Source organism: Momordica charantia, assembly GCF_013281855.1.
Source record: "Momordica charantia cultivar OHB3-1 chromosome 11 unlocalized genomic scaffold, Mcharantia_2.0 BLBB01000011.1, whole genome shotgun sequence".
NCBI lineage: Eukaryota > Viridiplantae > Streptophyta > Magnoliopsida > Cucurbitales > Cucurbitaceae > Momordica > Momordica charantia.
Genome location: NW_028275159.1, coordinates 6,224,028 through 6,250,245, shown reverse-complemented (window position 1 = coordinate 6,250,245; position 26,218 = coordinate 6,224,028). Strand labels below are relative to the sequence as shown.

The 26,218-nt window shown below is 28.7% G+C and overlaps 2 protein-coding genes across 4 annotated transcripts; one reads left to right on the top strand and one right to left on the bottom strand.

Annotated features, from left to right (window-relative positions):
- The first annotated feature begins 405 nt into the window (after positions 1 to 405).
- LOC111011776 (uncharacterized) lies at positions 406 to 6,803 on the top strand. 3 transcript variants are annotated; one of them, XM_088119958.1, is made up of 10 exons: positions 406 to 713; positions 3,160 to 3,377; positions 3,573 to 3,661; positions 3,745 to 3,880; positions 4,555 to 4,629; positions 4,753 to 4,874; positions 5,050 to 5,125; positions 5,241 to 5,300; positions 5,753 to 5,928; positions 6,167 to 6,803. In XM_088119958.1, exons 2-9 carry the CDS (start codon positions 3,264 to 3,266, stop codon positions 5,879 to 5,881), a joined length of 801 nt encoding a protein of 266 aa, XP_087976084.1. In that variant the 5' UTR covers positions 406 to 713; positions 3,160 to 3,263; the 3' UTR covers positions 5,882 to 5,928; positions 6,167 to 6,803. The 3 variants fall into 3 exon arrangements, with proteins under 3 accessions (XP_087976084.1, XP_022141369.1, XP_022141361.1); XM_022285677.2 differs by lacking the exon at positions 6,167 to 6,803 and adding an exon at positions 877 to 934 and having other exon boundaries at positions 5,753 to 6,163; XM_022285669.2 differs by lacking the exon at positions 6,167 to 6,803 and having other exon boundaries at positions 407 to 713; positions 5,753 to 6,163.
- LOC111011791 (uncharacterized) lies at positions 6,171 to 11,602 on the bottom strand. Its single transcript, XM_022285689.2, has 5 exons — positions 11,045 to 11,602; positions 10,788 to 10,864; positions 9,721 to 9,848; positions 8,126 to 8,207; positions 6,171 to 6,749 (listed from the first exon to the last, which is right to left on the bottom strand). Exons 1-5 carry the CDS (start codon positions 11,217 to 11,219, stop codon positions 6,456 to 6,458), a joined length of 756 nt encoding a protein of 251 aa, XP_022141381.1. The 5' UTR covers positions 11,220 to 11,602; the 3' UTR covers positions 6,171 to 6,455.
- Positions 11,603 to 26,218: the final 14,616 nt, after the last annotated feature.

The window sequence follows — 26,218 nt, the reverse complement described above, 5'->3', positions numbered from 1 at the left end:
GTTAAGAAATTTTGCTCATTTTTTGAAGTCCAAAGTTCAATATCCCACCTCCACATTTGTTTTACTCACAATTAATATATTGTTATTTATTTATTTTTAATACAACAATTAGGTGATAGAGATTCAAAGTTATAACCAAGCAGAAAAATTATCAGGGACTAAACTTAAGTCGGTTAATACGTGGTTATTGAATCCACCTACTCTACCACTTTTAACTATTCATTAAAGATTATTTAATTGTTGATAAAAGCCATATTTACACTCTACTCACAATTATAGGGAAAAAAAAAAGAAAAAAGAGAAGGAAAGAAAACAACAACAATACTACAAAATTTTATTGAATTTTTTGGGTAATGAGGAATTTGATTGATTGGTGTTGGATATGTGGAAGTATTGCGTGGATGGAAAGAAGGTTTCTCTGGAATCTTCGAGCCGTGGTAGTTAACGCTAACGAGCGCAGCGTAGCGAAAAAAGTCAAGTTCTTATGCTTTGCTTTGGGCCCAATCCCACCCAAAGCCAAAGCCATAGCCATTGCCATAGCCATTGCCATAGCCAAAGCTTTCCCTCTCTAACAGAAATTTTTATATTGTATAGCCCTTCCCTCTCTCCTCCTCCTTCCGTCTTCCTCATTTTCATTCTCCGCGTCTCGCTCCAGTTGTTGCTGATTCCTGATTCTTCTCCGTCGCGTCGTTGCGTTTTCTGGCGATTTTCTGGTGAGTTTCTCCGTTCTGTGGATGATTTTTGCTTCTTGCTTTGCTTTCGTTGATATTCTGTTCGAACGCGCATTTTTCTGTTGTTTTTTTTTCTTTAACGTGTGTTGTTGATTGAGTCGTTTTGTGCCTAATCTGTGTTTCTTTTGTTTGTTTACTCTTTCAGTGTGATTGATTGCTCTTGTTGCTGCGTTTGAAATTCATATTGAACTGTCTTTGTCAAGGTTTGTGGTTGCTGATGATGTTATTGGATGATCTTCTTCGTGTTTCAATTTTCGCGATGAGTGTGAATGTGAATTCTGCCTATTTATTTCTTTAGTTTTAGTTTTAGTTTTAGTTTTTTTGTTTGTTTTTTTTTTTCAGTGTGGTTGATTGCTTTTGTTGCTGCATTAGAAATTAATATTGGACTTCCTTTGTGAAACTTGCTGGTTTCTGTTGATGTTCTTGGACGATCTTCTTTGTGTTCTGATCTTCGTGAATTCCGCATATTATTGCGACTGTGAAGCTAATTCACGGAGATTCTGTTTGTTAGCTCTTATCTTTCGGTTTCTTGGCTGAGGTTGTTAAGTATTTTCTGTCATGTAGAACTTTATCGGACTGATGATGTATGTGGATGATTTTTTATTCTTGTTCGTTTGGTTGATATTCTCTTCGAGCGAGCATTTCTCTGTTGTTATTTTAACTTTTTCATGTGTATTAAGTGAGTTCTTTTGTGCTTAATCCGTGGTTCTTTTGTTTTTATTTATTTGTTTGTTTTTTTTTTTTGTAGTGTGGTTGATTGCTTTTGTTGCTGGAATTGAAATTAATATTATACTGCCTTTGTGAAACTTTCTGGTTGCTGTTGGTGTTCTTGGACGATCTTCTTCGTGTTTTTATTTTTTTGATAAGTGTAACATACCATACGAATCTGAAGCTAATTCACAGTGCTTGTGTTCGAGGTTATTATCTTTTAGTTTCCTGGCTGAGGTTGTTATGCTTGCAAATGTTGGTTGAGGAGGTGCTTGGTATGATCAGCCAGTGATAGAGAGATTTTAGAAGCTTGGTTGTACTTGTACATTTAGGGCTTTTGAAGACAAAGATTCTGATAAGTTATTACTTATTAGCAGTATTAGCAGTAGTAGCAGTGTGCAATATTGTTTCGGTGCGTAACAATCAGCATGCAATATTGCCCTAACATGCAATATTTTATCTATATCTGGTTGGCGGATTGCTAAGCAATAGACCTCATAGTTTTAACTTTTATGTGTATGCCCAATTTTCTACCAGTAGAAGCTAAAATTAAAATCTTCACTTGTTATTTTGCTTCAATGTTGGCAAGAGCTGATGAGTTTTTGAATTATAAATTACTTATTCTTTCGATGAAACAATCCTGTAGCAGAGACTTGATAGGTGTACTGTTCTATTTAGACAATCATAGATATTAGGTTGCATTTTGATCTGAGATGGAATGCAAGAGAGTCAGTTAAAACTTCAGCTCTGATCCTGAAAGAACATCAACTTCATGTGAGAGTCTCAATTGCATTTTTCTGTGTGTTCTTCCTGGTTTTGGGGTTTTAAGCAGTCTCTACTCAAAGATATAAATGAGGAATATTCAAGCTTGGAATACTAATATTACTCTCTAGTGACTAAGGAATTTATCTTCTGTGCTCTTCTTTTTGCACACTGACGGACTGTATGATTAAGAAGAATATCAAATGCTGTACCCTAAGATATAACAGCCCTTTCTGAACTCTCCCTCTTAAATTAGTAGGAAACCAAAACTTTTAATTAGATAACCCAAGTAAAATGCAAGGTTTGCAAAAGGTTCGTCCAGTGGGCACTGGAAAAAAGGGATTTTACCTAGACGAGTTTTGGATGGTAGACGGAGACCATTCCATTGTCAACTAATAGAAAAGGGGAAATTAATATTTGTTAATCACAGAAGTGAAGCTTCACAAGGAAGCCTTAAATTTGATAAGCCTATAATTACTCACCAACCACAGTTCCTAAACTAGGATTCTTAGAGAACACTGCCACAACACGACCCTAGCCATCTGTTTGAAGGGAAACTTCCCGATACTTTCTGATTCACTGTGGTTTCTCCTAATGCTTTGGGTTGACCTCTATAGAATTGTGAAATGTGAATAATGCTCTTGTTATTTGAATTATCGCCATCAGCATTTTTTAGAAAAACAAAATCCATAAAAATTTCATCAATTTTTAGGTCTCTCTTTTCCAACTCCTTGTGAACTCCCTTTGCACTCTTCTGTAGGATAATACATAGAATAAAACTAAAAACGGGGAATAATGGAATAGCAGATGATGATAATACGATGTGTCATGCATTTCCACTTAGACCTTTGACTTGTCATAGTTCACTGATGGTTCTTAGCTGTTCTTAACTCTGCCCGTGATCTCTAGTATCCTCCATTATTTTGGTTATGCTGCTTACGTATTATTTTGTGGACAGGTGTAATGAGGTAGAGAAGAAGTTAAAGAATTTGGAGACATTGGGGCTATATTGTTTCTTTTGACTCTGTAGCATGCTGTAACCCAAGATTGAAACGAGAAATCATGTCGCTAAAGTCATACCAAAACCAGGCTGAGCAGCTACTTAAGTATCTTGTACTATCAGATCCTATTGTACCATACATTTCCATTCCTGCAGGCATACTTGCTAGCAAACTGGTACCATACCGTCATATATGCCTCTTTTATCTTATTCAATGTGGGTCACTTGCATGCGACTTTATCTTCACATTCAATCATCATGATGCTAAAAAGTTAATAATATGCTAAAAATTAGTTTCTCTTCTTTTTCCAAGCTTGCGTGTCTTTTTTTTTTTTTTTGCCACTCATTTGTAAACGTTCCTTGGTTTGCAGGTCCATGATCTGACTGATTCGATCAGTGCTGTTTACTTCAAGAGCTATTCTAACCTTTCTAGGATTCAGCGTGTTGAGTGGAACAACCGGTAACTAATCATTCCCTTGTTTGCCTTAGTTTATTTATTTTTCCTTGTAATAAAAATTTCATGTGTAATTTCTGTTTTTACAGGGCAATGTCAACTCTCCACGCCATTTTCATTACAGCAGCAGCACTGTACTTGGTTTTTTTGTCGGACCTCTATTCTGACCAACATTTTGGCCTTATTACCTTCCGTAGTTCAACAATATCTACATTTGCCCTGGGAGTAAGTACCATCTCTGTTCTGAGTAGGTATATCACTGTAGTGTGTGGGAAGCTTCGTAATATGTCGGAACTTGGAGATGTTAAGTAGTGCCTTGACTTTCTTAAGCTATGTAAAAGCCATGGTATGATAACAATAAAGATGGAAGATTAGAGTTTCATGGTCTGGCCCTTAAAAAATAAAAATATGTCGTGATCGGGTCCCAAGGATGAGGATGGATAGTATGTGTGTAATTTTGAGATTAGAGTTTTCCAGAACTTATTTGTGGTGGAGCAGATGATAGATTATTGGCTCTAGCCTATCAAGTCTTTGATCAAAATAATACGTAGTTTCTCATCAAGAGAAAAAAAAATGGTATTAAGCTTTATTTATGGAGTAAGTATTGCATGGAGCGTTGGGGAGGGAGACAGAGAGCTCTGTGTTCTAATGTGGCATGTTTATAAATAATAATTTTGATTGAAATAATATGTAAACTGATGAAAATCTATGTTGACTTTTTGAAAGTTGTATCCAGAGAAACATAGTTAAATGTTTTGAGTTAAAACTTAAGATGCTTTGAAACTCATTTCATGATCAGATAATGTAAATCTATTCGTGGTTTCGTTGCTTACGATAACCCCTTACACCTACTATTGTTTCCAGAATAGACAAAAATTTGATGATACTCTACTCTGCAGGTTTCTGTCGGTTACTTCATAACTGATCTTGTGATGATCTTTTGGTTTTATCCTGCACTAGGTGGAATGGAGTATGTAAGTGCATCCTCGCTTTAAATATTGTTGGTTACTGTTTATTCCTACATATGATCTGTGTTCTTTATGGGAAAAAAATTATGTTGGAAATTTGTTGCTTATGGAAATTGGAAAATTTTTCAGGTGATACATCATCTTCTTTCTCTCATAGCTGTGGCCTATGCTATGTTGACTGGTGAAGGGCAGCTTTATACCTACATGGTTCTCATCTCTGAGACGACCACCCCTGGGATCAATTTGAGATGGTAATATTCTATGAATGAATTATCAAGTGAAATAAGTTGATTTTGACTTCCAAAATTTGTTAATTTTTGCTTGTTGCTAGATATATATATAAACATTTTCAAGGAGATGAATATATTTGTATCGTGCAAACCATTTTCTCCAAAATTTCTAAAAGGATATTTTTCCTTCGCGTAGGTACCTTGACACAGCTGGAATGAAGAAGTCAAAAGCATACCTCATTAATGGGGTTGTAATATTCTTCGCTTGGCTGGTGAGTAAAAGAATATCATGTTTTAATGATCTATTTGTTTCCATGTATTATCTAATTGATTAGGGAACAATGTAATTCAACAATCAATCTGTGTGTATGTTTTTTTTTTTTGCAGGTAGCCAGAATTCTTCTGTTCGTGTACTTGTTTTACCATGTCTACTTGCACCTGGATCAGGTATTATCAAAGCTTACTCTGCTTAATTAACCTGATAACATTCGCATGCATGCATCATTGAAACACGTGTCACATACATATACTTATTTATATATGTTTAGAAATGAATTCAACATTTTCCAAATTTACCCTCAACGATTGATATACAAGGTATTGATTTTTGTGACATAAAGTGATTCAATATTCTCTCTCTTGTGATATAAAGTTATTGTCTTTTTGGAGAATAATTCTGTGATCATAGCTGCCATTAATCATTAGATCGGAGCCTACCGACAGTATTGGATGATCACTTTTAACATAAAATTCGTCAAAATACTGTGATTTGTGTATTATCTCCAGTTCCTTTTCCATTTTTGGAAAATGTTCTCTTGGAAATATAGTCTGCTTATGGATTTGACATTTCCTTCCCAAAATTAAAATTTTGGCTCCTGAATTTATGTTAATTAATACAGGTTCTCAAGATGCATGCTTTCGGGCAATTTTTAGTGTTCGTGGTTCCGTTGGTTTTATCGGTGATGAATTTGATGTGGTTCGCGAAAATTGTCAAAGGACTGAAAAAGACACTGGCAAAGAGGCAGTGAAAAAAACACAATCTTCCATTGGGCCAACCATTGTGATAAAGGAAAAGGTAGTTAGAAAAATATCTTTCTTGGCCGTGCTTCTGCCACCTTTTGTACATGTCGAAGTTGCAAATTGTACAATTTCATGTTAATAACATAGATAGCAATCTATAAGAAAAAAGAAAAAAAAAATAGCATAATCAAATATATAATGATTGTTTTTTAGTATAACAAATGTGGGGTGGAGACTTTCGGTTCCTTAACTGCTAAACTATGATTACATTCAATTGTTTGTTGTGGATATAGGGAAGAGTATTTGAAACCAATGCCAATGAAAGGGTGGGCGTGCCTCTGAGTAACTGCCTTGAAGCTCCATGTTTGAACATTTAGATGAATTTAATAAGGGAGTCTTCACAATTTTGGATCTTTGTGTGGGCGTGCCTCAATGGGAGATGACCCTCAATTCAATACCAGGTTTAAAAAAAACAAAAACAAAAAGAAAGTCTAATATCTATATCTAAACATTACAACAAATCATGCAATTGACAGGGAAAAGTGTAATAATATCTAAAGCTATAAATATATATAATGAGGTTCAAATGGTTAGGTCTAAATTGATATGATGGTGAGGAGGGGATTCTTTTAGGCGTACAAAATTGAGTTGGGAAGTAGAAGTAGAAGTAGAAGTAGTGGTAGTTGTAGAGTCGTTGGGATATTGAAGTGGCCATAATTCTCTTTCTAGAATCTGTCTCATAGGAGGAGGAGGAGGAGGAGATGGAGAAGGAGATGGCTTGAGGGATAACGAGAGTTCACAGTCACATGTTTGTTCACCAATGTCAGTGCATTCCTCATCTGACATTCTGCCTACCAAGCATGAATAATCTGAATCCTGCACAAAACAATTCACCAATTATTGTTTTTTTAATCTTAATCATTTTTTTTATTTCTCTATGTTCATTTCTTTTTTTTTTTTTTTTACTTTTTCAAACATATTTGAATCTTTTGATTTTAAAATCATAAAATAGAAAAAAATAGAAAAAGATCTCTTTTACTCGTAATAAAATCAAAATATAAAAATATATAGCTAGAGTTTTCTGGTCTTTTAACCATTTCCAGAATATTTAGTTTGGTCAAGACACGATGATTCAGCTCGTGCAGAAAACAGTTAAACAAATATTTGAAATACTATTATTTTACTAAATTAATATAAAGTTAAAAAAAACACTATTCACACTAATTGAATTGAGTTCCAAACGTCCCAGCACAAACAAAATTGGCTAATGGCCTCCTCTTACGTCCAACAAAAGATGACAACAAGACGGTGCATGGGAAACCAATGATATAACGAGAGAATATAATGTTTGATAAATAGATGAAAAAAATACGTCCTTGGTTGAAATATAGGGGATGAATGGCAAATATTTTACTTTTACTATATATAATTTAGATATCTATATGTTATAGTTTTTATATTGACTTTTTGATGTATTCTATTTTTAGTGGTACAAAAAAAATTCACCATATTAAAGATAAACCATCTCACTTCTAGCAGTGAAAATGGTCCATTTTTTCTTCATTTTGGAGGAGAAGGATGGAAATTAGCTTGTGGGATGGATCAAAATATACATGAAAGTTGACCATAATTGTACCCAAAATTTATATTAAAAACAATGCCGAGACACCCAAAGAAAGTAAGAAAAATTTGTTCTACTACTACTAAACTAATATAATCTATCTAATGATGCTCTCTATGTATAACCCAAAGCCTTTACATATCATCCTCATCCCACCCTTCTCCCTCTCACATCTCTCGTCTAAGAAATAAATGAAAATTATAAAGTGAACTCAAGAGTTTTTCGAAAATATCAGAAAATATTTCTAAGGTTTCTAGATGGGTTTGGAAAGAAAATTCTATGAGTCAAGCTTGTACATAGCTTGTCAACTTGTTAAGACATATTTTCACCTTGTCGATCAAAAGGTCGAAAGTTCAGATATCCATCCCAATAAAATTTAAAAAAAAATAAACAAAATTATATGGGTAATGTTAAATACAAAAACATTTAATCTTTCGATTTTTTTCCCTTATAGAAACACTCAACCTATATTTAATTTACACCAAATAGTATTTTAATGATCACTTTTAATTTCAGAACTTGAATGAAATCTTTATTCAAATTTTCTTCTATTTCAATTACTCAAAACTAGACACCATATTTTCTATAATTTAATATCATACTTGTAATAAATTTTGAAGCATTAATTTACCTGTTGAGAAATGATCCTATCTTCTACGTTGGATGGAGATTCATGACTTCTATTGAACTCTTCATCTTCTTTTCTCAATCTCCTGCAAAATATGGGATGGAAATTAGAAATTGAAGTGATAGTGTGATATAAACTTTTTTTCGTCTTAAATAATATCTTTTATGATTGTCAAAATCACTTCACTTTCCATTTGATCATGTTTGTCAAATTGAAAATTTGATTTTATTAAAATTTAAAATCACTTTAATTTAACTTTTAAGCTATCACTTAGATGGTGATTTTTGAAAAGCAATTATATTTAAATCACTTTTTCAAAATTACTAATTCTACCATCACTCTCATATACACCCTAATAATTATCTATGTTAAACCTTGTATTTCCTATTATCGTTTTTCTTTATTTGTATTTAATTTTAAGTTCATGTAAAATATTTTAAAAAATAGTTTTGTTTGAAGCTCAAATAAATATACTTGCATAGTTTTGTAATGTCATTAGGATGCATTTTTTTTTAAATTAATTTTCTAAATATTTCATAATCAACCTGCCATATATAAATCTCAATGTTTCCAACTGAAATATATAATAATTCTCCAATATTCTATCTACATAAAAATATAAATAGTTTAAATATTTTCAAACTTTCATACATGCGAATCAAGATGATTTAAATTCGATCTTAATTTCCGAATTAGCCTTGCCTATCTCACTCTAAGAGTCTAATCCTTGAACTATAGAATTTTATATTTTAACATTTTGGCCTTCAAATGTTAAATTTAAAATTCTAGATCTTTCCTAACAAACTATTTTAATCATATCAATTTCCATTAATTATTTAAGGAAAACTTAAAATTGCCCGGAATTTTAATACTTAACCTAACTTGGGGCTTGTTTGATTGTGATTTTGACATGGCCAAAATCATTTTTGTCATTGTTAAAATCACTCCTATTTCCATTGATCGGGCAAATTAGAAAATTGATTTTAAGGGAGCTTAAAATCACTTTTAATTGATTTTTAAGGTATCACTTGGATGATGATTTTGGAAAATCAATTATACTTAAATCTCTTTTTTCAAAATTAATAATTCTATCATCACTCTCAAACACGTCCTTGAAAATTTTATTTGTTGAGATCTTTACTCATTTAATAATTAAAAAAAACATGCTTTTCAAGATTGAGAAGATTAAAAAAGAATTAAAAAAAAAGATTTACATTATTTCTTTTAGATGCAAAGTTGCTTAACTCCAAATATGCTGACTATTTTTTGTGACACTAAAAGGAGAAAAACATGACATTGACCAATGACCATTACCTCAAATATGTCCCAAAAAATAATAATAATAATAAAAATCTACCTTTTGAGTCCATGCATTTACACTACATCTATTCTAAGTTTGAGTTTTTAAATTACAGGAAACTATTTTTTAATAAGAACCAGGATTCTACTCACTCAAACTTTTTAATTTTTTATCGAAGATATGTCTTAATCAGTTGAACTAATTCACTTAATTATTTAGTTGAATTGTTATTTCCAATGTGAATTTTATTAGAAATGATATAATGACAATATGGATGAAAAAAATTGATGAACCGTACCCGTTTGAAGAGAGGAGGACTCTGATGTCAGATGAGTGCGATGTTCCTTTTCTGGGCTGTTTCATGGCTTGTCTCGTTACTACATGCTTGCAACTGCTGCCACGCTCTAATTCCGTACTCCTATACATCTGCAAAAATAAATAAATAAATCATTGAAAAACACGCAAATTTTTTTTTTGTTAGAATACAATATATCTTGGGCTTCACTGTATAATGGCTACAAGAATATAAATGGAATAAAAAATGAGTAGCGTCGCCATGCAAGAACTCATAATTATTCTGCTTCTTTGTCTTTAATTTCATATTTAATTGAATTAAAGGTTACTTTTCTCTCCTGCGGTAAGGAATGTACCTAACCAAAAACTAAATTCTTTTTTAATTTGTAAAAAGCTTCTTTAATTAAACAATGTCCTAACTGGGAAGTTACTAGTATTCTATCATCTTTTCTGTTTGGCTTGATATGCATATTCACATTGAGAGGGAGAGAGAGTGTATATGCTGCCTTGATTCCAATATATGAATAAATTTCTTGCTAATTTTATTCATGGCTTGTCTTTTTATGGTTAAGAAAATTCTTTTAAAATTGTACCAAATTTAGTTTGTATAATTAGGAGGCGTTTGAAAATTCGAAAATTTTACCAAATTAGGAGGCGTTTGAAAATTCGAATTTTACGCAATAAAGATGTTTGGATTATATAGATCGAGCTATAAAAATGTGTTCATCTCTAGGTTTTTGATGTGGCTTTGTGGTAGGTTTATGAGATTAGCATACTCTAATTAACAAGTTCTACAAATTACAAACTCAAATTGTAAATTAGAAAAATCCGGCCGAAAACTTGCAGTGAAACAAGAGACTAGTTCGTTTATATATATTTGGAATCACCATCTGAGTTTTGAATCAAGTATGAACGGACCAAAACTGTACTGTATATAAAAAGTTTGAAGAACTTTGATTTTTGATTTTTGATTTTTGATTTTTGATTTTTGAATGTATGTAATATACAAAAATTGATCACTCAACTCAACTCAACGATAGCGACGAACATTTGCGTTTATTAAAAGTATACCTGTAAGTGGCTTTTTATGTGCGAAATCTTCAGTCCTTTCACTCCCATTATTTGCAGTATTCTTTTCGGCGTTGCTTCTGCAACAAGTCAGTTTTCAGAAGAAAGCAACAAAAAATTCCAGTACGGACAGATAACAAACACCGCTCTCTCTCGCTCTCTCTGAAACAGTTTCTGAGAAAAAATTCCAGTACGGACAGAAAAGAGAGCCAGAACGCCATAACAATAAACGAACAAGCAAAAACTTGGCGGAAACTTACGATTTCTTCCTCCAAGGATCTCGACGGTCTGGACGAAGTAGCGATGAAGCTCCGGCGTCCACCGCAGCCGCGGAAGTTCCGATTTATTGTACTGTCGAACTCCGATTCTCTCCGATGAAAAGGATTTCATATTCGATGACGACGAAGCAGAAGACGATCGAAAAACAATCGTCATACAAAAACGGACAAATTAATCAACACGAAGATGAGGAAGATCAAATCGTCATACTACAAAAACGGACAAATACGAAGAAGATGACAGGAAGAAGGAATTAATCGTCACAGAAAAAAGAGACGAAGATGAAGATGATGATCAGGAAGAGAATCGTGAGGAGATCGATGAAGACGAAATTGATTTGAATCTGGCTTCGATTTTGTGGAGAATTCAGAAAAGCGAAGCGCGCGGGAGGGAGGGCGGGCAGCAGCAATTATAGAAACGCAGAAGCCGAAGAAGACGATTCCTCTGATCTCTAAGGTCTAGTCTAACGCACTAGACTTTTTACACTAACAACACCAACACGTAGTTTTTGTGAACTTTCTTTTCACGTTTTTGCTCTTTTTTTTTTTTTTTTTGAAAAATTCCTTTACACTAACAACACCAATTATAGAAACCCAGATATGTTATTTTTAACATATATATATATATATATATATATATATATATATTTGTGTGTGTGTGTGTGGATATATAAAAGAATGTTAGTTTGTATAAAACAATGTTTTTTAAATGCCACATGGATTACTATTATATTATTGGGTGTGTATTTTCTAAATAAAAGTTATTTTTAAATAACATTAGGCACACCAAAATTTTCATGACCAGACCTTGTTTTTTAAATTAAAAAATAGTTGAAACGATACCTTTTATTATTGTATTTTCAACTTTTCTACTTCATCTATAAGTTCAAATTCTCATTCTCCACACATATGATGTGCTATTTTTAATTTTTTAAAATATGATAGATTTTAACCAGATGAATTATTTCAATTGAAATATATGTTAAAAATAACATATAGGGGGTAAAAAAAGAAGAAAAATACTTGAATATTATTTATTGGTCAACATTAATTTTCTGCTCACAGAAAATATAGAAACATAGTTATTTTTCTATTTTTCAAAAATTGAAAAACTGTCGAATTTGTATTGGTGGTAAGCATACAAATAGGTATTAAATCGATCTTATTTGGAAAAGTGAATAACAAAAGAGAGTCCCACGAACACTCAAACAAACAAACAGCTAAACCTAAACCTAAATATAAACCAAAATCAAAGAAGCAAATTAGAAGTCAAAGGTGTGAGGTAAAAGAAAGTGATAAAATTCTCTTTTTGTGCATCAATTTATTCATGTGTCAATTAAAGACGGTGCCTACTTTTGGACCCATCCCTCCGTTTTCAAACCCCAATAAATAAATAATAATAATAAAAACTACAATTTCATCCAAAAATTCTTTTTCTTAATTTCTTATATGATTGGGTCTTGGGTCGAGATCTGGTACGTCCATATCCACACAATTATGAGATCATTAATTATGTCAAATTCTTTTTTCCTCGCAAAAATATACGAAAAAAGATGGATCTCATGAACACAAAGAAAAACAAAAAGAAACACCATAAATCTCATAAACAAAATATAAATAGAAACTTATTTACCGAGATAAATTCCAAGCAGACTTTATCGATGGGTGGGAGCTAGAACGAGAGCATAAACATCACTTTGAACAAGCTAGAGTAAAATGATCAAGGTAATATTCTATATTTAGGTGAACGGCTTGTTATGGTATTCTAAGAATAACAAAGAACACAAGAGACGGGAGTAGAAAGACACACAAAAAAACATATATTATTTTGAGCCTCTATTGGATTGACAAGATCTTCTAACCATTTGTTTTTTTACGTGGGTCATAAGACCTTGGCAATCAATATTATTATTCTTTTTTTATATTTAAAAAGACAATAATATTAATTAGAAATTAATTCTCCAAAATTCATGTGTGTCATGCATGCAAGTGAGAATTGTCATGGAAAGTTGCAAAATTATTTTATTTGCCTTTTGAAATTGATGGGTTTGTGCATTGTTTTCTCTCTTGGGAAACTTCCTTTGAAAAACTTAAAAGAAACAATGCCTAGATATGTGAGAAGTTTGTTGTCAATTGGATGGACTCATTCAACATTTTGACAAACTTATTTTTTATTTTTTTTTATTTTTATTACTTTTTTTTTGTATCACAACATATATATATATATATATATATATATATATATATATATATAAATGAAAAGGATGTTTTTATTTCTTTTTGTTAAAAGGAATTCCTTCAACCAACCATGCCTTTTTTGCATCCCACTTTTTTTTTCCTTTTCTTTTTTAGATCAATCTCGAGTTGCCATATTTTTCATTTTTGTAAATACAATTACTTTGACCGACTTCTCATAGTAGAATGGTCATTGATGATATTGATTTCTTTTTGTATGAATTTAGATTAATTCAATCCTCGTCATAATATATGAGTATCTCCTACGTAATCAATGAAATTGTCAATTTATTCTCAAAAGAAAGAGAAGTTTAAAAAGTTAAAGCAAATCTAGTTCAACGGTAATTGACATATATGTCAAACCAAAAGGTTGTGAATTAGATCCACCACCCCACATATTGTACTAGAAAAGAAAAGAAAAGTTTAAAAAACGGAAAAATTTATAGGTACTAATTAAAATGAAAATAAATTACAAATTTTATTTTTTTAGAACATAATAGGTTATTAATATTTCTTTAGTTGAATTATGTTAATGGATTGTAAATTTATTATAATTTTTGGATAAGACAAATTTTAGTCGTAATAAGATAAAGTTAGGGGGGGGGGGGGGATCAATAAACAAATCATGAGGGTGCATTGAATTATTGTCACAAGCATAGAATTCTAAAATTAAATGACAAAATTGGTGATGGTGGAGGTGAGACTAATGAATTTTCATCTACATTTGAATAATTATTCTTTATTTTATCATTTTGGTCAAATATAATATTTAATGCTTTTTTTGTCATATATCTCAATTTCATACATTATTCATCCAAGCAATTAATGAATTTCTCTATTATGGTCCAATATTATTATTACTATTAATATAATATAACATACAAAGAAATTCAAACTCATATTTCTTTGCTAAATTTTCAAATGGGATCCTTGAAGGAGCATTTAATAGGGTTTTAAGAAGGACAATTATTAATTAACTTTGAAAAAAAAAGCTTTTAATGCTCGAACAAAATATTACGAATTCACTTTCATAACTTTTGGATGAGAGAAGCATGAAAAATAAAATAAGTTTCATTTGAACCTAACATATCTTATACTTTTGAAATATTATATTTCACTTTCAAATACATAGAAAATACGTATTTATACTTTTAAACAAACTATTTGTCATAACATTAAGTGTATCGTTATTAAATAAAATGAGAAAATAATTAAATTAAGATCACCAAATTATTAACACCATCAAGAATGTAAAAGAAATATTTTACTTGATAGTGAAAAATAATATTGGTGTTTTTTTTTTGTTTATTAAAAGTTTGAAGTACTAGAGCTATAAATAGGAAAGAATATGTGAACATGACGAAAAAACCATTATTAATATTGGGTAATATTTTAGGGGAAAAAATACAGGGGCCATTAAAATAGGGAGAGTGTTGGAAAATTAAGTCTATTAATGAAGTTTTGTTACTCCTTCGAAAAATAGGAATACTTGCGGAAATTCCAAAAAATAAACAATATTTTTTTTCTTAGGGCGCATTTGACATTGATTTTCAGGGCTTCCAAAGTGATTATGGAATGATTAATTTTTTTTCAAAATTGATTTTATAATAATTTGACAAAAATCACTATTTTGACCTTTTTCTCTATTATTTTATGTTCTTTTCGAAATAAAAAATTAAAGATAAATAAAATTAGAAAATGACCAAAATTTTAGAAATAAAAAAAATTGTTCCATCTTAAAGAAGCTAGCTCCTTAAGATTCTCCACTTTGGTATATCTTATCACAAAAAAGTGATTTTGAATAATTAATATTTGAGTTTAAAGAGAAATTTTGACACAAGTTAAAAAGGGAGAAAAGTTGAAAAGTTGAGAGTGAACAAAAATCTTAAAAAGAAAAATTTTAGAGGGGGAGAGACCATATAAACTGAAACTAAAAATTTAGAGAAATTACAAAAATTCTAGAGAAAAAAATTAGTGATGAGAATGAAGAAAAGTAAAGATAAATAAAGTTAGATAGTGACCAACATTTTAGAAATAAAAAAATAAAATTTCTAGATATGAAAATAAGGCGAAATAGAAAGATCAAATTAAAATTTAAAAGAATAAATATTTTAATAACTAATTTCTTATTAATTTTTTATAGAAAATCACTTGAGAACCGAGAATCACTTAAAATGATTTTGGATTATCCTAAAATCACCCGAAAATTATTGTCAAACATGTTATTTTAAAATCATAGTAACATTGACATTTGTGAAAGTGATTTTAGTCATGTTAAAATCATCTCAAACATATTCTAAATTCATTAAAAATTTGGAGTGTTCTAAAATACCAAACAATTATCTCAAATTTTTTCTCTCTTGTATCAAATTGAAAATTATTTCAAACTAACCTTCAAAATAGCAACATTAATTAATAATTAAAGTTTAGGTGTTTTTAAAATGGTAGTGATTTTGATATTAGTGAAAATGATTATAACCACGTGAAAATCCCTCTCAAACATGTTTTAAAAAACAGTCGTACCAAAAACCTAAAGCATTGGGCAATATTTAAAATATATATAATATTTTAAAACAAGGAAACAAAAAGAATAAAAAATAGAAATTGATAACCCTAAGTACCTAAAAATTCCAATTACCAGAAAAAGTTAAGGGGTCGCTTTTTTTGGTTGCGAAAAAACGGAAAAGTAGAAGAAAGAAAAACACACACGCATCACGCTGGCCTGTTGTTATATTCTTCAATAACTTGGAAAACCAAAACCAAAGCTTAAAAAACCACGTGCTTTTAATCTTTTAAAGTCGTCCGAAGGAGAAAGTCGTAATTATTGTCGACTTGATTTTAATGTGGGAGGAGAATCGAACCTTTTACTTTTAAAAAAATAATATTTATTTTATTTAGTGAACCATGTCTGGCCTTAGTTTGATTATTCTCGGTAGTATTTAAGAATAGTATAGAGTTCGTAAGTTTAGTATCATTTTACTTAAGTGCAGTTTTCCTTTTATCAATTTTAGTTTACTTATAAGTAAAAGAAAACATTCAGAGGTATTAGATAAATCGACATTTTATTACAAAACATCGAGAAAATATTAAAAAAATATTAACAAAATATCATTAATACAGACATAAATTAATATTAATAATTAAAAACTTATCTAAAAATGTTGAAATTTTATTTGTTACTCTAAATATTTGTTTAGGAATTTTTTATTTTTATAATTTTTTTAAAAATATCGATCGATATTTAAAACATTACTTATGATTCAGTAGATAACTTATCTGGTTGCAAATTTGATAATATTTCTCTCACTAAGAGGAAGCTAGAGATGCGTAAATTGTCTACGATAAATTTCTCATTCGCTATTAAAAGAGAAAAGGAGAGAGAATAATTGTAAATGTTTTGAAGTTTCTTAAACCCAAAAGGAAAAAGGGGGCTATGATTTTGTGGCCACACTTTAATGATTGAGAAATTGAGAATTGGAGAATGTTTTCAAATTTGGAAAGGCGACGTTTCCTTTTCCTTTAATTTCTTTTCCTTTTTTTTTTTAATAATTTTCTTCTAATTTCCGTAAATTCTACCGCCACATTTTAATCACCACGGGCGATGGTTTGGGAGGTTGTATTTGGACGCTGAGAAAGATTTCAAGCTTAGAAATTTTCTCAACGGAAATATTAAGGTCTTGATGTACGAAAATGGAAGAATTGACAGATTTATTATTTTAAAAAATTTATCTAATATTACGTTATTATTTCTTAGTTGTCAAATATTTAACATTAATATATACATTTACTAGTCAAGACTTAAAAGTATTTTTCTTTTCTCAATCTCCATCCTTAATTTTATTTTTTAAAACTAAATTATAAATTTAGTTCGATTACTAACATATAGTCTCATTTGTTACTCATTAATGCGCAAACATGTTTGTTTATTTAGATTACTATTTTAATATTTTTAGGAGTTATCTTTACTTCTACGAGAATTAAATTGAAACTTTTAAAATTAGGAAAACGAAATTAGCATAAGCCCAAATGGTAACCACTGCACAATTGAAAATTTTTAAAACCACCAAATTTGTTATTTAACAATTTTTTAAAAATATTTTCGTATATTTTGAATTTTAAACTCACAATCTCTTAACTAAAAACATGTGCTAATTATCATTGAGCTAAGCTCATATTAGTCAAAATGAAACAATTTACCTATTATATGTTTATCTTCTTTCATTATTACTTTTAAAAAATAGTACTTCATTAAATTAGGGTGAAATGTGGGCCACAAAAAGAGGTGTATCCAAATCAACTGAAGTGATATCCATGCGTGAAATTTCTTTAAAAAGAGATTCAATTTTAAAATGACAATTTTATCCAAATGATATATGTATAATATATATGTAATATATCTAACTACTGATATATGTATGTGATATACATCTGATATACTACTGATATATATTATCTATGCAATATGTATGTGATATATATCTAATATACCATTGATATGAGTGTCTGATATACTACTGATAGGAGTATTTGATATACTACTGATATAAATAAAAATTTGTGTTATATTTAAAAATTTAAAAAACAAGTGATACATCTTGAAATACATAAAAAAAAATTTGCTACACTGTAATTTCCCAAAGAATTATTTAAAGAAATTGAGAAGCCTAATAGAGAATCAACAGTAAACATATAATAAATGTCGTGAGTTTAAATTTTCACCTCTGCATGTTGTACTAAAAAAGGAAAAATCTCTAGATTTTTTTTATCAGTGTTGTATTTTTAATAAGTAGGAGAAAATTATAATGAAGAAAGAAAGAGATAAGACCTTCTTTTTTAGGGGGTAAGTATTATTATTTTTGTTTAAATATTATTTTGGTCCATATAATTTCAACTTTGGTTCATTTTGGTTTTTGTATTTTCAAAATGTCTATTTTCGTCGTTGTACTTTCAATCTTTATTCAATTTAGTTTACTTTTAAAACGTCTATTTTGATTTGTGTACTTTTAAAAAGTGACCATTTTAGTCCTTATTTGCTAAATTTTCAACTTTCAACACAAATTTTATATAAAATAAAATATACAAATTTATATCTATATTTCAATAAATTTAGTGAATGAAATGTCATGCTAAAATTATAATCGAAAGAAATAAGATAAAAATGAAAATGAATGACCAAAATAGTCACTTTTTAGAAATATAAGAACTTAAAACGAATCTTTCGAAGAACATGAGTTAAAATTAACCAAAGTTAAAAATATAAAAACTAAATTAAAGATTATATATACAGAGAAACACATCATTATTCTTATATGTTTTTGATTCACATGTGTTAGAAAGTTTTATATTCTAATTTGATTGAAATATAATTTAACTAGTTAAAATATTATAGATTTGGGCACTATTTTCTTTTTTAATACAACATGTGTGGTTAGGATCCAATTCACGACTTCTAAGTTGAAAACGTATACCAATTACGGTTGAATTATACTCACTTTAACGAATTAATGACACTTTATTGGAACTGCAATGGTTAAAAGAAAAATAATGGTTGAATTTGAGATTAAGTATTCGGTAAGAAATAAATATGATGAGAGAAAATGCTACAAAATTGAGAAGAAAAAGAAAAGAAATATGTATATAATATATATATACATACATGACGACATCTGACGGAAGAAAGAAAACAAAGTAATAATGAGGTTATAAATTTATTAGAATTCGACTATCGACATTTACATTTATTAAATTTCGTTGAATTAACGACACCTTTGAAAAAAAGATCCATAAAGAAAAAGAAAAAGAAAAATAAAGAGTTTGATTTTGATAAATGACTTTTGGTTGCAAATTCATGCATATGCGAATTCGGCGCCTACTCTTCCAGATTTCGAGCGTTACATTTAATCCATATATATTATATAGTTCTAATGTCCTAATATTTTTGTCATATTCAGAATTCCAATATTCTCTAGAAAAAACAAAGACAAATTACACGTTTAAAAAAAAAAAGAAAAAAGGAAAAGAGACCAATCATAATTAGCTTAACCAACTTAAAACTAATGTAAGTGACCATTTAAATTTATTTATGAAAATATATAGGGTTCTGAAAGTAAAATTTAAAAATTAAAGATCAATAGATGAAGTGAAAACTAAAGGGCTAGAAGCCTAGAAATGTAATTTTTTTCTTTAAATCAAGAGTGTGTTTAGTTTCAACTTCTTACAGTAATTTTGGAGAGCCAAAAAGTAGCTTTTTAAAAAGAAATTAGTGCGTTATTATTAAATTTGATTTATATTAATTTTTGAGCCATACTGAAATTTAGTACTTTATGGTAATTTAGTACTTATAAAATTAATTAGATATAGTGTAACCAAGATCTTACGATTTTGTAGTCTAAGTTATATGCCTAACTAGTTGAGCTAAGATAATTATATTACAAACAAGAAATTACTTCTAAAAAGTAATGTAAAGTTTTTTTTTTATTTCATGTCGGTATATTTTTATCGTGACTCAAATATAACTTAAGTAGTCAAAATATTTGTGCTTATCTTCTGAGGATAGAAAGGGAAGAATTATATTCCCCTATCTATAATATAATATTCTTCACAAAAAAATATTATGTTTTTATTGTAAGGGTTGTTTTCATCAAAATTTTCAACCTCAACTGCTCCCTCCAACATTTTTCAAACCTTCAACTTTGATTGAAATAAATAAGTTTGACCAAATGGGATTGAAAATGACTAAACTGCCACTGTTCATCAACTAATAATTGGGTTCCATTCATTGATAATACTGCACTTCAATTTCTAACCTCATTTTTCAAAATTTCATTTTCTTTTAGTTTTTATTTTTTATTTTTCCCTTCCATTTCTGGTGTTGTGGAAGCCCACTTCCCTTAAGCCTAAAGAAGGTCCATTTGTCATAAATGCAAAAGCCCCAAAAGAAAAGTAATTGATCGAGCCCATTTTCAGCCCATTATAAATGTCTTTTTATTATTATTATTATTTTTATTTTTTGTTTAATCACAATTTACCGAGTAGTTGATGATTTACCATTTTAACTTTAATAAATGAAAAAAAAAATAGAGTATCTAATAATAACTTGATGGTAAAAATTTTAGTTTGGGAGTGATTTATAAACAATTAATCAAAATTTGATGCATGTAAATCAACTTTTTATCCTGGTTAATGGTTGATTTAATAATATGGACCACACATATCATTATTTAATATATTTTTGTTATTTTATTTAAATTTAGAGAAGTCATATAATTAGGTAAGTTTTAATATAGAGGTACTTATAAATTGACCGTAGGCAAAATCTGTAGATATCATAAATTAAATTCTAATTTGACGAGGGGTCAAATTAAAAATAATAAAACCTTGTATTCGATCTCGAGTTATGATCCAAAAAAGTTGCTTTACTAATTTTCTCTCATTGCATTAGTGTCAGAACGAGGGAATTCTTTTTATTATTCTACATACTGTGATATATCTAGACTTAAAAGATCTAATCGGTTCATCAATCAACTTGCAATTATGAGGTACAATTCCACCTTTTTGAGTTTAATTCTCTTGTATTTGACATGAGAACCCATTTAAAAATATTAATTATACCAACAAAAATGAAATATAATATTATGTTCGTAATTATTTTAATAAAAATGATATAAATTAAAAATATTAATTCTCCCCACAAAAATGAAATATAATATTTTGTTCGTAATTATTTTCATAAAAATGATATAAATGTTTTCTAAAAAAATAAAGGCAACCCAACAAAATTCTAGGGGGAGGGGGACTATATGTTATTGGTCTTGGTGTGAACCCACGAGGATATATATATATATATATATATATATATATATATATATATATATAGTGTTTGAAACTTTGTGACTATTTTGAATAAATATTACGAATTTTGAACAATACTTTTTTTTTTTTTAATTTGTTGTTTATCAAAGTCTAAAAGGGATTCATCATGTAGGTAAGCAATCAATTAAATTTCAATCCATTTAAATTTTAGGTCATCATATCTCTCAATTCTTTAGTTTCCTATTTTGACTTATGTTTCATTGCTCTATCTCATCTTTGAATTTTTGCTCATTTTGTAGGATTAAAATTAATTTTTTTAGACTGGATTAAAATTAATGATTTAAAGTAGGGAGATTAAATATTTGATAAATTAAGTGCTATTTGCGCATCTATAGGGAGTGATGGTAGAAGAACTGATTATAAAAAAAAAAAAAAAAAGATTGAAGAATAATTGAAAATCTTCGGTCCAATTTTAAGTGATTTTATATTTTCCTAAAATCAATTTTTTAATTTATCAAACATGATCCATAGAAATATAAGTAATTTTGACAATGAAAAAAGTGAGCATGTCAAAATCACTCCAAACACACTCGAAATGAAACATAAATTGTATATGGACTAAACTGAGGATTTAATCAATAAATTATTTAAAATATTTTAATGATTCATTCATAAATCTATTGAAAAAATAAAGCTTATATATTTTTTCCATCATGGTTTTTGCTCATTTTCTAACCATCCATAGGTTTTTCTCCAAATCTCTTAATTTGATCTCTAACACGGAAACTTTTAAACAGAGTTGACTCTGATATTTTCAAATTGCTATTTCTAATTTCAAAAAGGAAAATGGCAATAGAATAAGAAAAAAGGATAATATTTTTTTTTCTTGAGAAAAAATGATAGTTTTGATATTCTATAATTAGTTCTACTAGTAATATCATGGGTAGAACAGATTTACGGTATATCCATCCTCTTAAAAAAATAATAAAAATAAAAAACAAAATAAAAAATTGAGTGCGTAATTATTTTATAAAATAGTTGCAAATATATATAATTACAAAATATCACATTTTTTAAAATTGTAAATATAACATTAAAAATAGCTGTTAATCATTAATTAATTTGGATAATGTAACAAATGTATTTTAATTTTATTTAACGTGATAATGGTTGATTTACATAACCGATAATTAATTATAACTAATAATCATAGTAATTGACCTTTTTTTTCAATATTTGTAATTATGAGAGAGACCTTAATTGGCATGGAAAATATGTTACATTCATACCGTACAAATAAGATGATTAACAAATTGTGAAATATAATTACAAAAGTCTAAGTTCAAATATTCTCTCCATTTTTACAACTTTTCTTTTCTTTCAAATCTCTTTCAAATCTCTTACGATTGAGCCATCAAAAAGAGTAAGCGTACTTCATTGATATAATATATCAATGAAGTTTTTCTTAGCCAATATTTACATGGTCTCGAGAATTATTCTTATTTGTATATGATGTCGGTTTATTCATATACTCCTCCCATATTTGAGTGTCACAATCAATAAGATTTCGAATGTCTGGGCATGGACCCGACAAATAAATATTTAAATTATAATTATTTTAGACTAAATTCAATTTTCTCATTTTCTTTTGTCGGCTATCAAGCAGAATTAGCAGCAGCAGCAGCCCACGCAAATGGGAGAAGTAACATTTTACAAAATAAAACACAAATAAATAATAATAATAATAATAATAATAATAATAAAGCATTTATTTCAAGGACTTCAATTGCAAAGTCGTTGGAATTAGTTAATTTGACTCTTTAATTTTTTTTCTCCTTCCTAAAATGTTAATTTCCATATGATTTTGAAATAACATTTATATTTATGAAAATGTTGTCTTCAATCTCTCTCTTTTTTTCTATTTGTTAAATCTTCATTTAAAGTTTTGCTAATACAATATATTTTAAAAATTTTCATTATTTCTGTTTTTTTGTTTTTTTTTTTAGTGTTTCTATGGTTGAATAGAAAGAGAGAGAAATGTGTCAAGAGAGTGTTTGGAAAAAGTGTGTAAAAAGAATATTGCAAGAGAAATGATATTATATAACATAACTAAAAGAAGTGTAACAGCAATGGCAAGAAAAGTAGATGGAAAAGTTAGTTTGGTTATTTTCTTGGACATTATTTCTTTTAAACTTATTATTATTATTGTAAATTATAAGTTCCTTTCGTAAACTAAGCATCAAATTGTACAATTAATATGATACAGCATTTTTATCATTTTCCTTTCGTTTCATAGTTTTCCTTAAATTTATTAAAAATCTCATATGTGACCACTATTCATTCACGGCCAAGAATGAGAAAAATGATTCAAAATATATATATATATATATATATATATATATATATATATATATATATTTAAAAAAAAATCAGACCTTGAATAAACATTCTTTTCTTTTTTTTTTTGGAGAAAAAAAACTTGAATAAACTATATTATATACAATGTCATGAGAAATTGTATATAAATAATGTGAATGGAGTTTAATTAATGTCAATCCTTGTGCCCTTCTCTCCTATTGAGAATTTCAATATACACACAGTATATAAGTAATTATATGTGGGCAAACTAATATCTGTAGTCTTTTCAAGCCTTTTACCGTACCATACCCACCTATTATTTTACAAAATTTAAGAAGAAAGAGAATAATTTCTAGAAGAGTGTATAAAATGTTCATTAATCTTTTTAGTAATTTGACTAAAAATTAGGGTGTTTAAACAATTTTTCATGTATATAATTATCATTCATAGAAATATAATGGGCTAGATCGAAGTAGAGCTAGACAAATCTGTTGGGATTATGGAGGATGTTGTTGTCTTATATTACAATATTGTTTTCCTATAAGAAATAAGATATTTAACTCTTAGGTTAAGGTTTCATTTGTACAGAATCCAAATAAAAGGGATTTGAGTGGTTGTGGGCAGTGTTGAAAAGGATTCTGTATCTAGTGGGTTTAGTGAGTGTTTTTCATTCTAAGTATAGTGTGTTATAATACTTAGAAGCAATTATTAGTGAATTACCCACATTTGAGTGGAAGACTGGACGTAGTCCTTAGGTGAACCAGTATAATTTGCTATGTCATTATTCCTGTGCTTTTACAGTTTTCTTCCTATTTTCATATATTTTGGTTGTGTTTGGATATTTCTGTGGAAGAGGAAATTATTCAGGGTCTTCAATTTCCCAACAAAATCTTCACTTTCACGTATCATTGAACTCAAAAAATAATATATAATAAATAATAATAATATTTAACCAAAATTAAGATATAACACCCTTGTCTTATAATTAAGTTGAAAAATGTTCTGAGACTATGTTTCATAGTATTAGGATATTGTTTTCGGGTCTATTATAGATAACTTTACACAAACAATTTAGACCTTAAATGCCATTTTGTAAACAATGATAAAAATTTTAAAATATTTTTAAAAGGTACGAACTAATAAGTTTATAAACTTAACTTTTAAAAACAGAAAAAATAAAATACAATATGATTATCAAATATAATAGGTCTAATTTATTCTAATTTTACAATATAATTAAATCAAATAGGTTATAAGAATAATGTCTCATAATAACATATGTCAACTAACATCAACTAATTAATTAGGGATCTTAACTCCAAACTTGACTAAGACAGGAAAAAAGAAACCAAAGATTCAAAATGAATATCAATATTTTATTATGTAGTAGTACAAATATTAATTAATTTGTATTATTTTTTATCTGAAAAATGTACTTTAGATGATTTATGCATGGAAAATGAATCAATAGGACAATTTTAAACTTGCTTAAATCTAAATTAGGGTGTGGAACGAAGAAGTGTTAGGTTCAAATCCTCCTTTAATTCATTATTCAAAGTCAACATATATTTAAATGCATTTTTCCAATATAATTTTTAAATTTTCTAATAAATGTGAAGAAAAACAATTATTCAACTATTCAATATAACTTCCATATATATTGAATATTTTGAAAGGTTTTTACAAAGAATAATTTTTTTTTTTTTTGGGACAAAGTTGCAAGTGGATGTAGAAAAATCTTAAATTAATTAAATGGTTTTTTTTTTTTTTAACATTCAATTCAAACAAGAAAGTGAGAGATGTTAAACTCTCTAACCTATTAAAAAGGGAACTGCATATAGCACAAATTTGATTGTATTTTCAAAGTGTCCCAAAACTTTAAAGGAAACAAAAAAACATGTAGCATAAATGTGACTTTTCTTGTGTTTTATATTATATTTGAGTTAGATATATGAATTATGTTATTTTTGTATAATTTCATACATTTTTATTTTAAAAAATATTTATTTATTTTATGCTACTAAAAAATACATATACCTTAAAAAATAGTTACTAAAACACTCTCAAGATTGTTTAAAAGTCCCTAACTTTAAAAAATGTCTAGTGTAAATCCTCCGGCGTTAAAAGAATATATTGAAATTTTAGGGAATATTGTAAGAAATAACAAAGCTTTTAACAAAAAGATTTCAAACTTTGTTAGCACTAAATACAATTAGCTGTTTGATTTGGAGGACCAAACGTAAATGTTTAATTATAATGATATCCTCCCAAAGCAAAGCACTAGATCTTTTAGTCTCCGAAAAAATGCGGTTGTTGCATTGCAACCATAAGTTCCACAGAAGAGATCCATTGACTTACCCCAAAAGATATCCCGTTGGCATTTGAGAGGCTTTGATAGAATCTCAATTATAAAAGTGTCTTCGAAAAAGTGGAATCCTTAACTTTTCGAGGAATCCGCCCTTTCGATTATTAGTCGGGGTTGTGCTAGACTGATTTTTCTCAATCTTTTCGACCCGTAGGAGCAAGTCAGAAAGATTGAGAAATAGAACCATCTGATTTGATACATCTAGGAAAAGAAGTTTGTATCTGGAAAATATATAGGAGGTCAAATCAGAGAGCTGATGTGCCAGTGAACGTCAGTGGTCTAAGGATTGGCCATTTTGATAACATTTTGTATAGCATATAGTCCATAAGGGAAGGGTAAATGCAAAAGGCTAAAGTACATGTGTTTCAAAATACATAGTAGTTAAT

Excerpts from the sequence above, each read along its gene's own strand:
- LOC111011791 (XM_022285689.2), bottom strand. The coding sequence starts at position 11,219 with ATGACGATTGTTTTTCGATCGTCTTCTGCTTCGTCGTCATCGAATATG. Across the intron at positions 10,865-11,044 it reads GATCCTTGGAGGAAGAAATC|AAGCAACGCCGAAAAGAATA; the intron begins GTAAGTTTCCGC and ends GACTTGTTGCAG. Across the intron at positions 6,750-8,125 it reads ATAGGATCATTTCTCAACAG|GATTCAGATTATTCATGCTT; the intron begins GTAAATTAATGC and ends TGTTTTGTGCAG.
- LOC111011776 (XM_088119958.1), top strand. The coding sequence starts at position 3,264 with ATGTCGCTAAAGTCATACCAAAACCAGGCTGAGCAGCTACTTAAGTAT. Across the intron at positions 3,378-3,572 it reads GCATACTTGCTAGCAAACTG|GTCCATGATCTGACTGATTC; the intron begins GTACCATACCGT and ends CTTGGTTTGCAG. Across the intron at positions 3,662-3,744 it reads CGTGTTGAGTGGAACAACCG|GGCAATGTCAACTCTCCACG; the intron begins GTAACTAATCAT and ends CTGTTTTTACAG.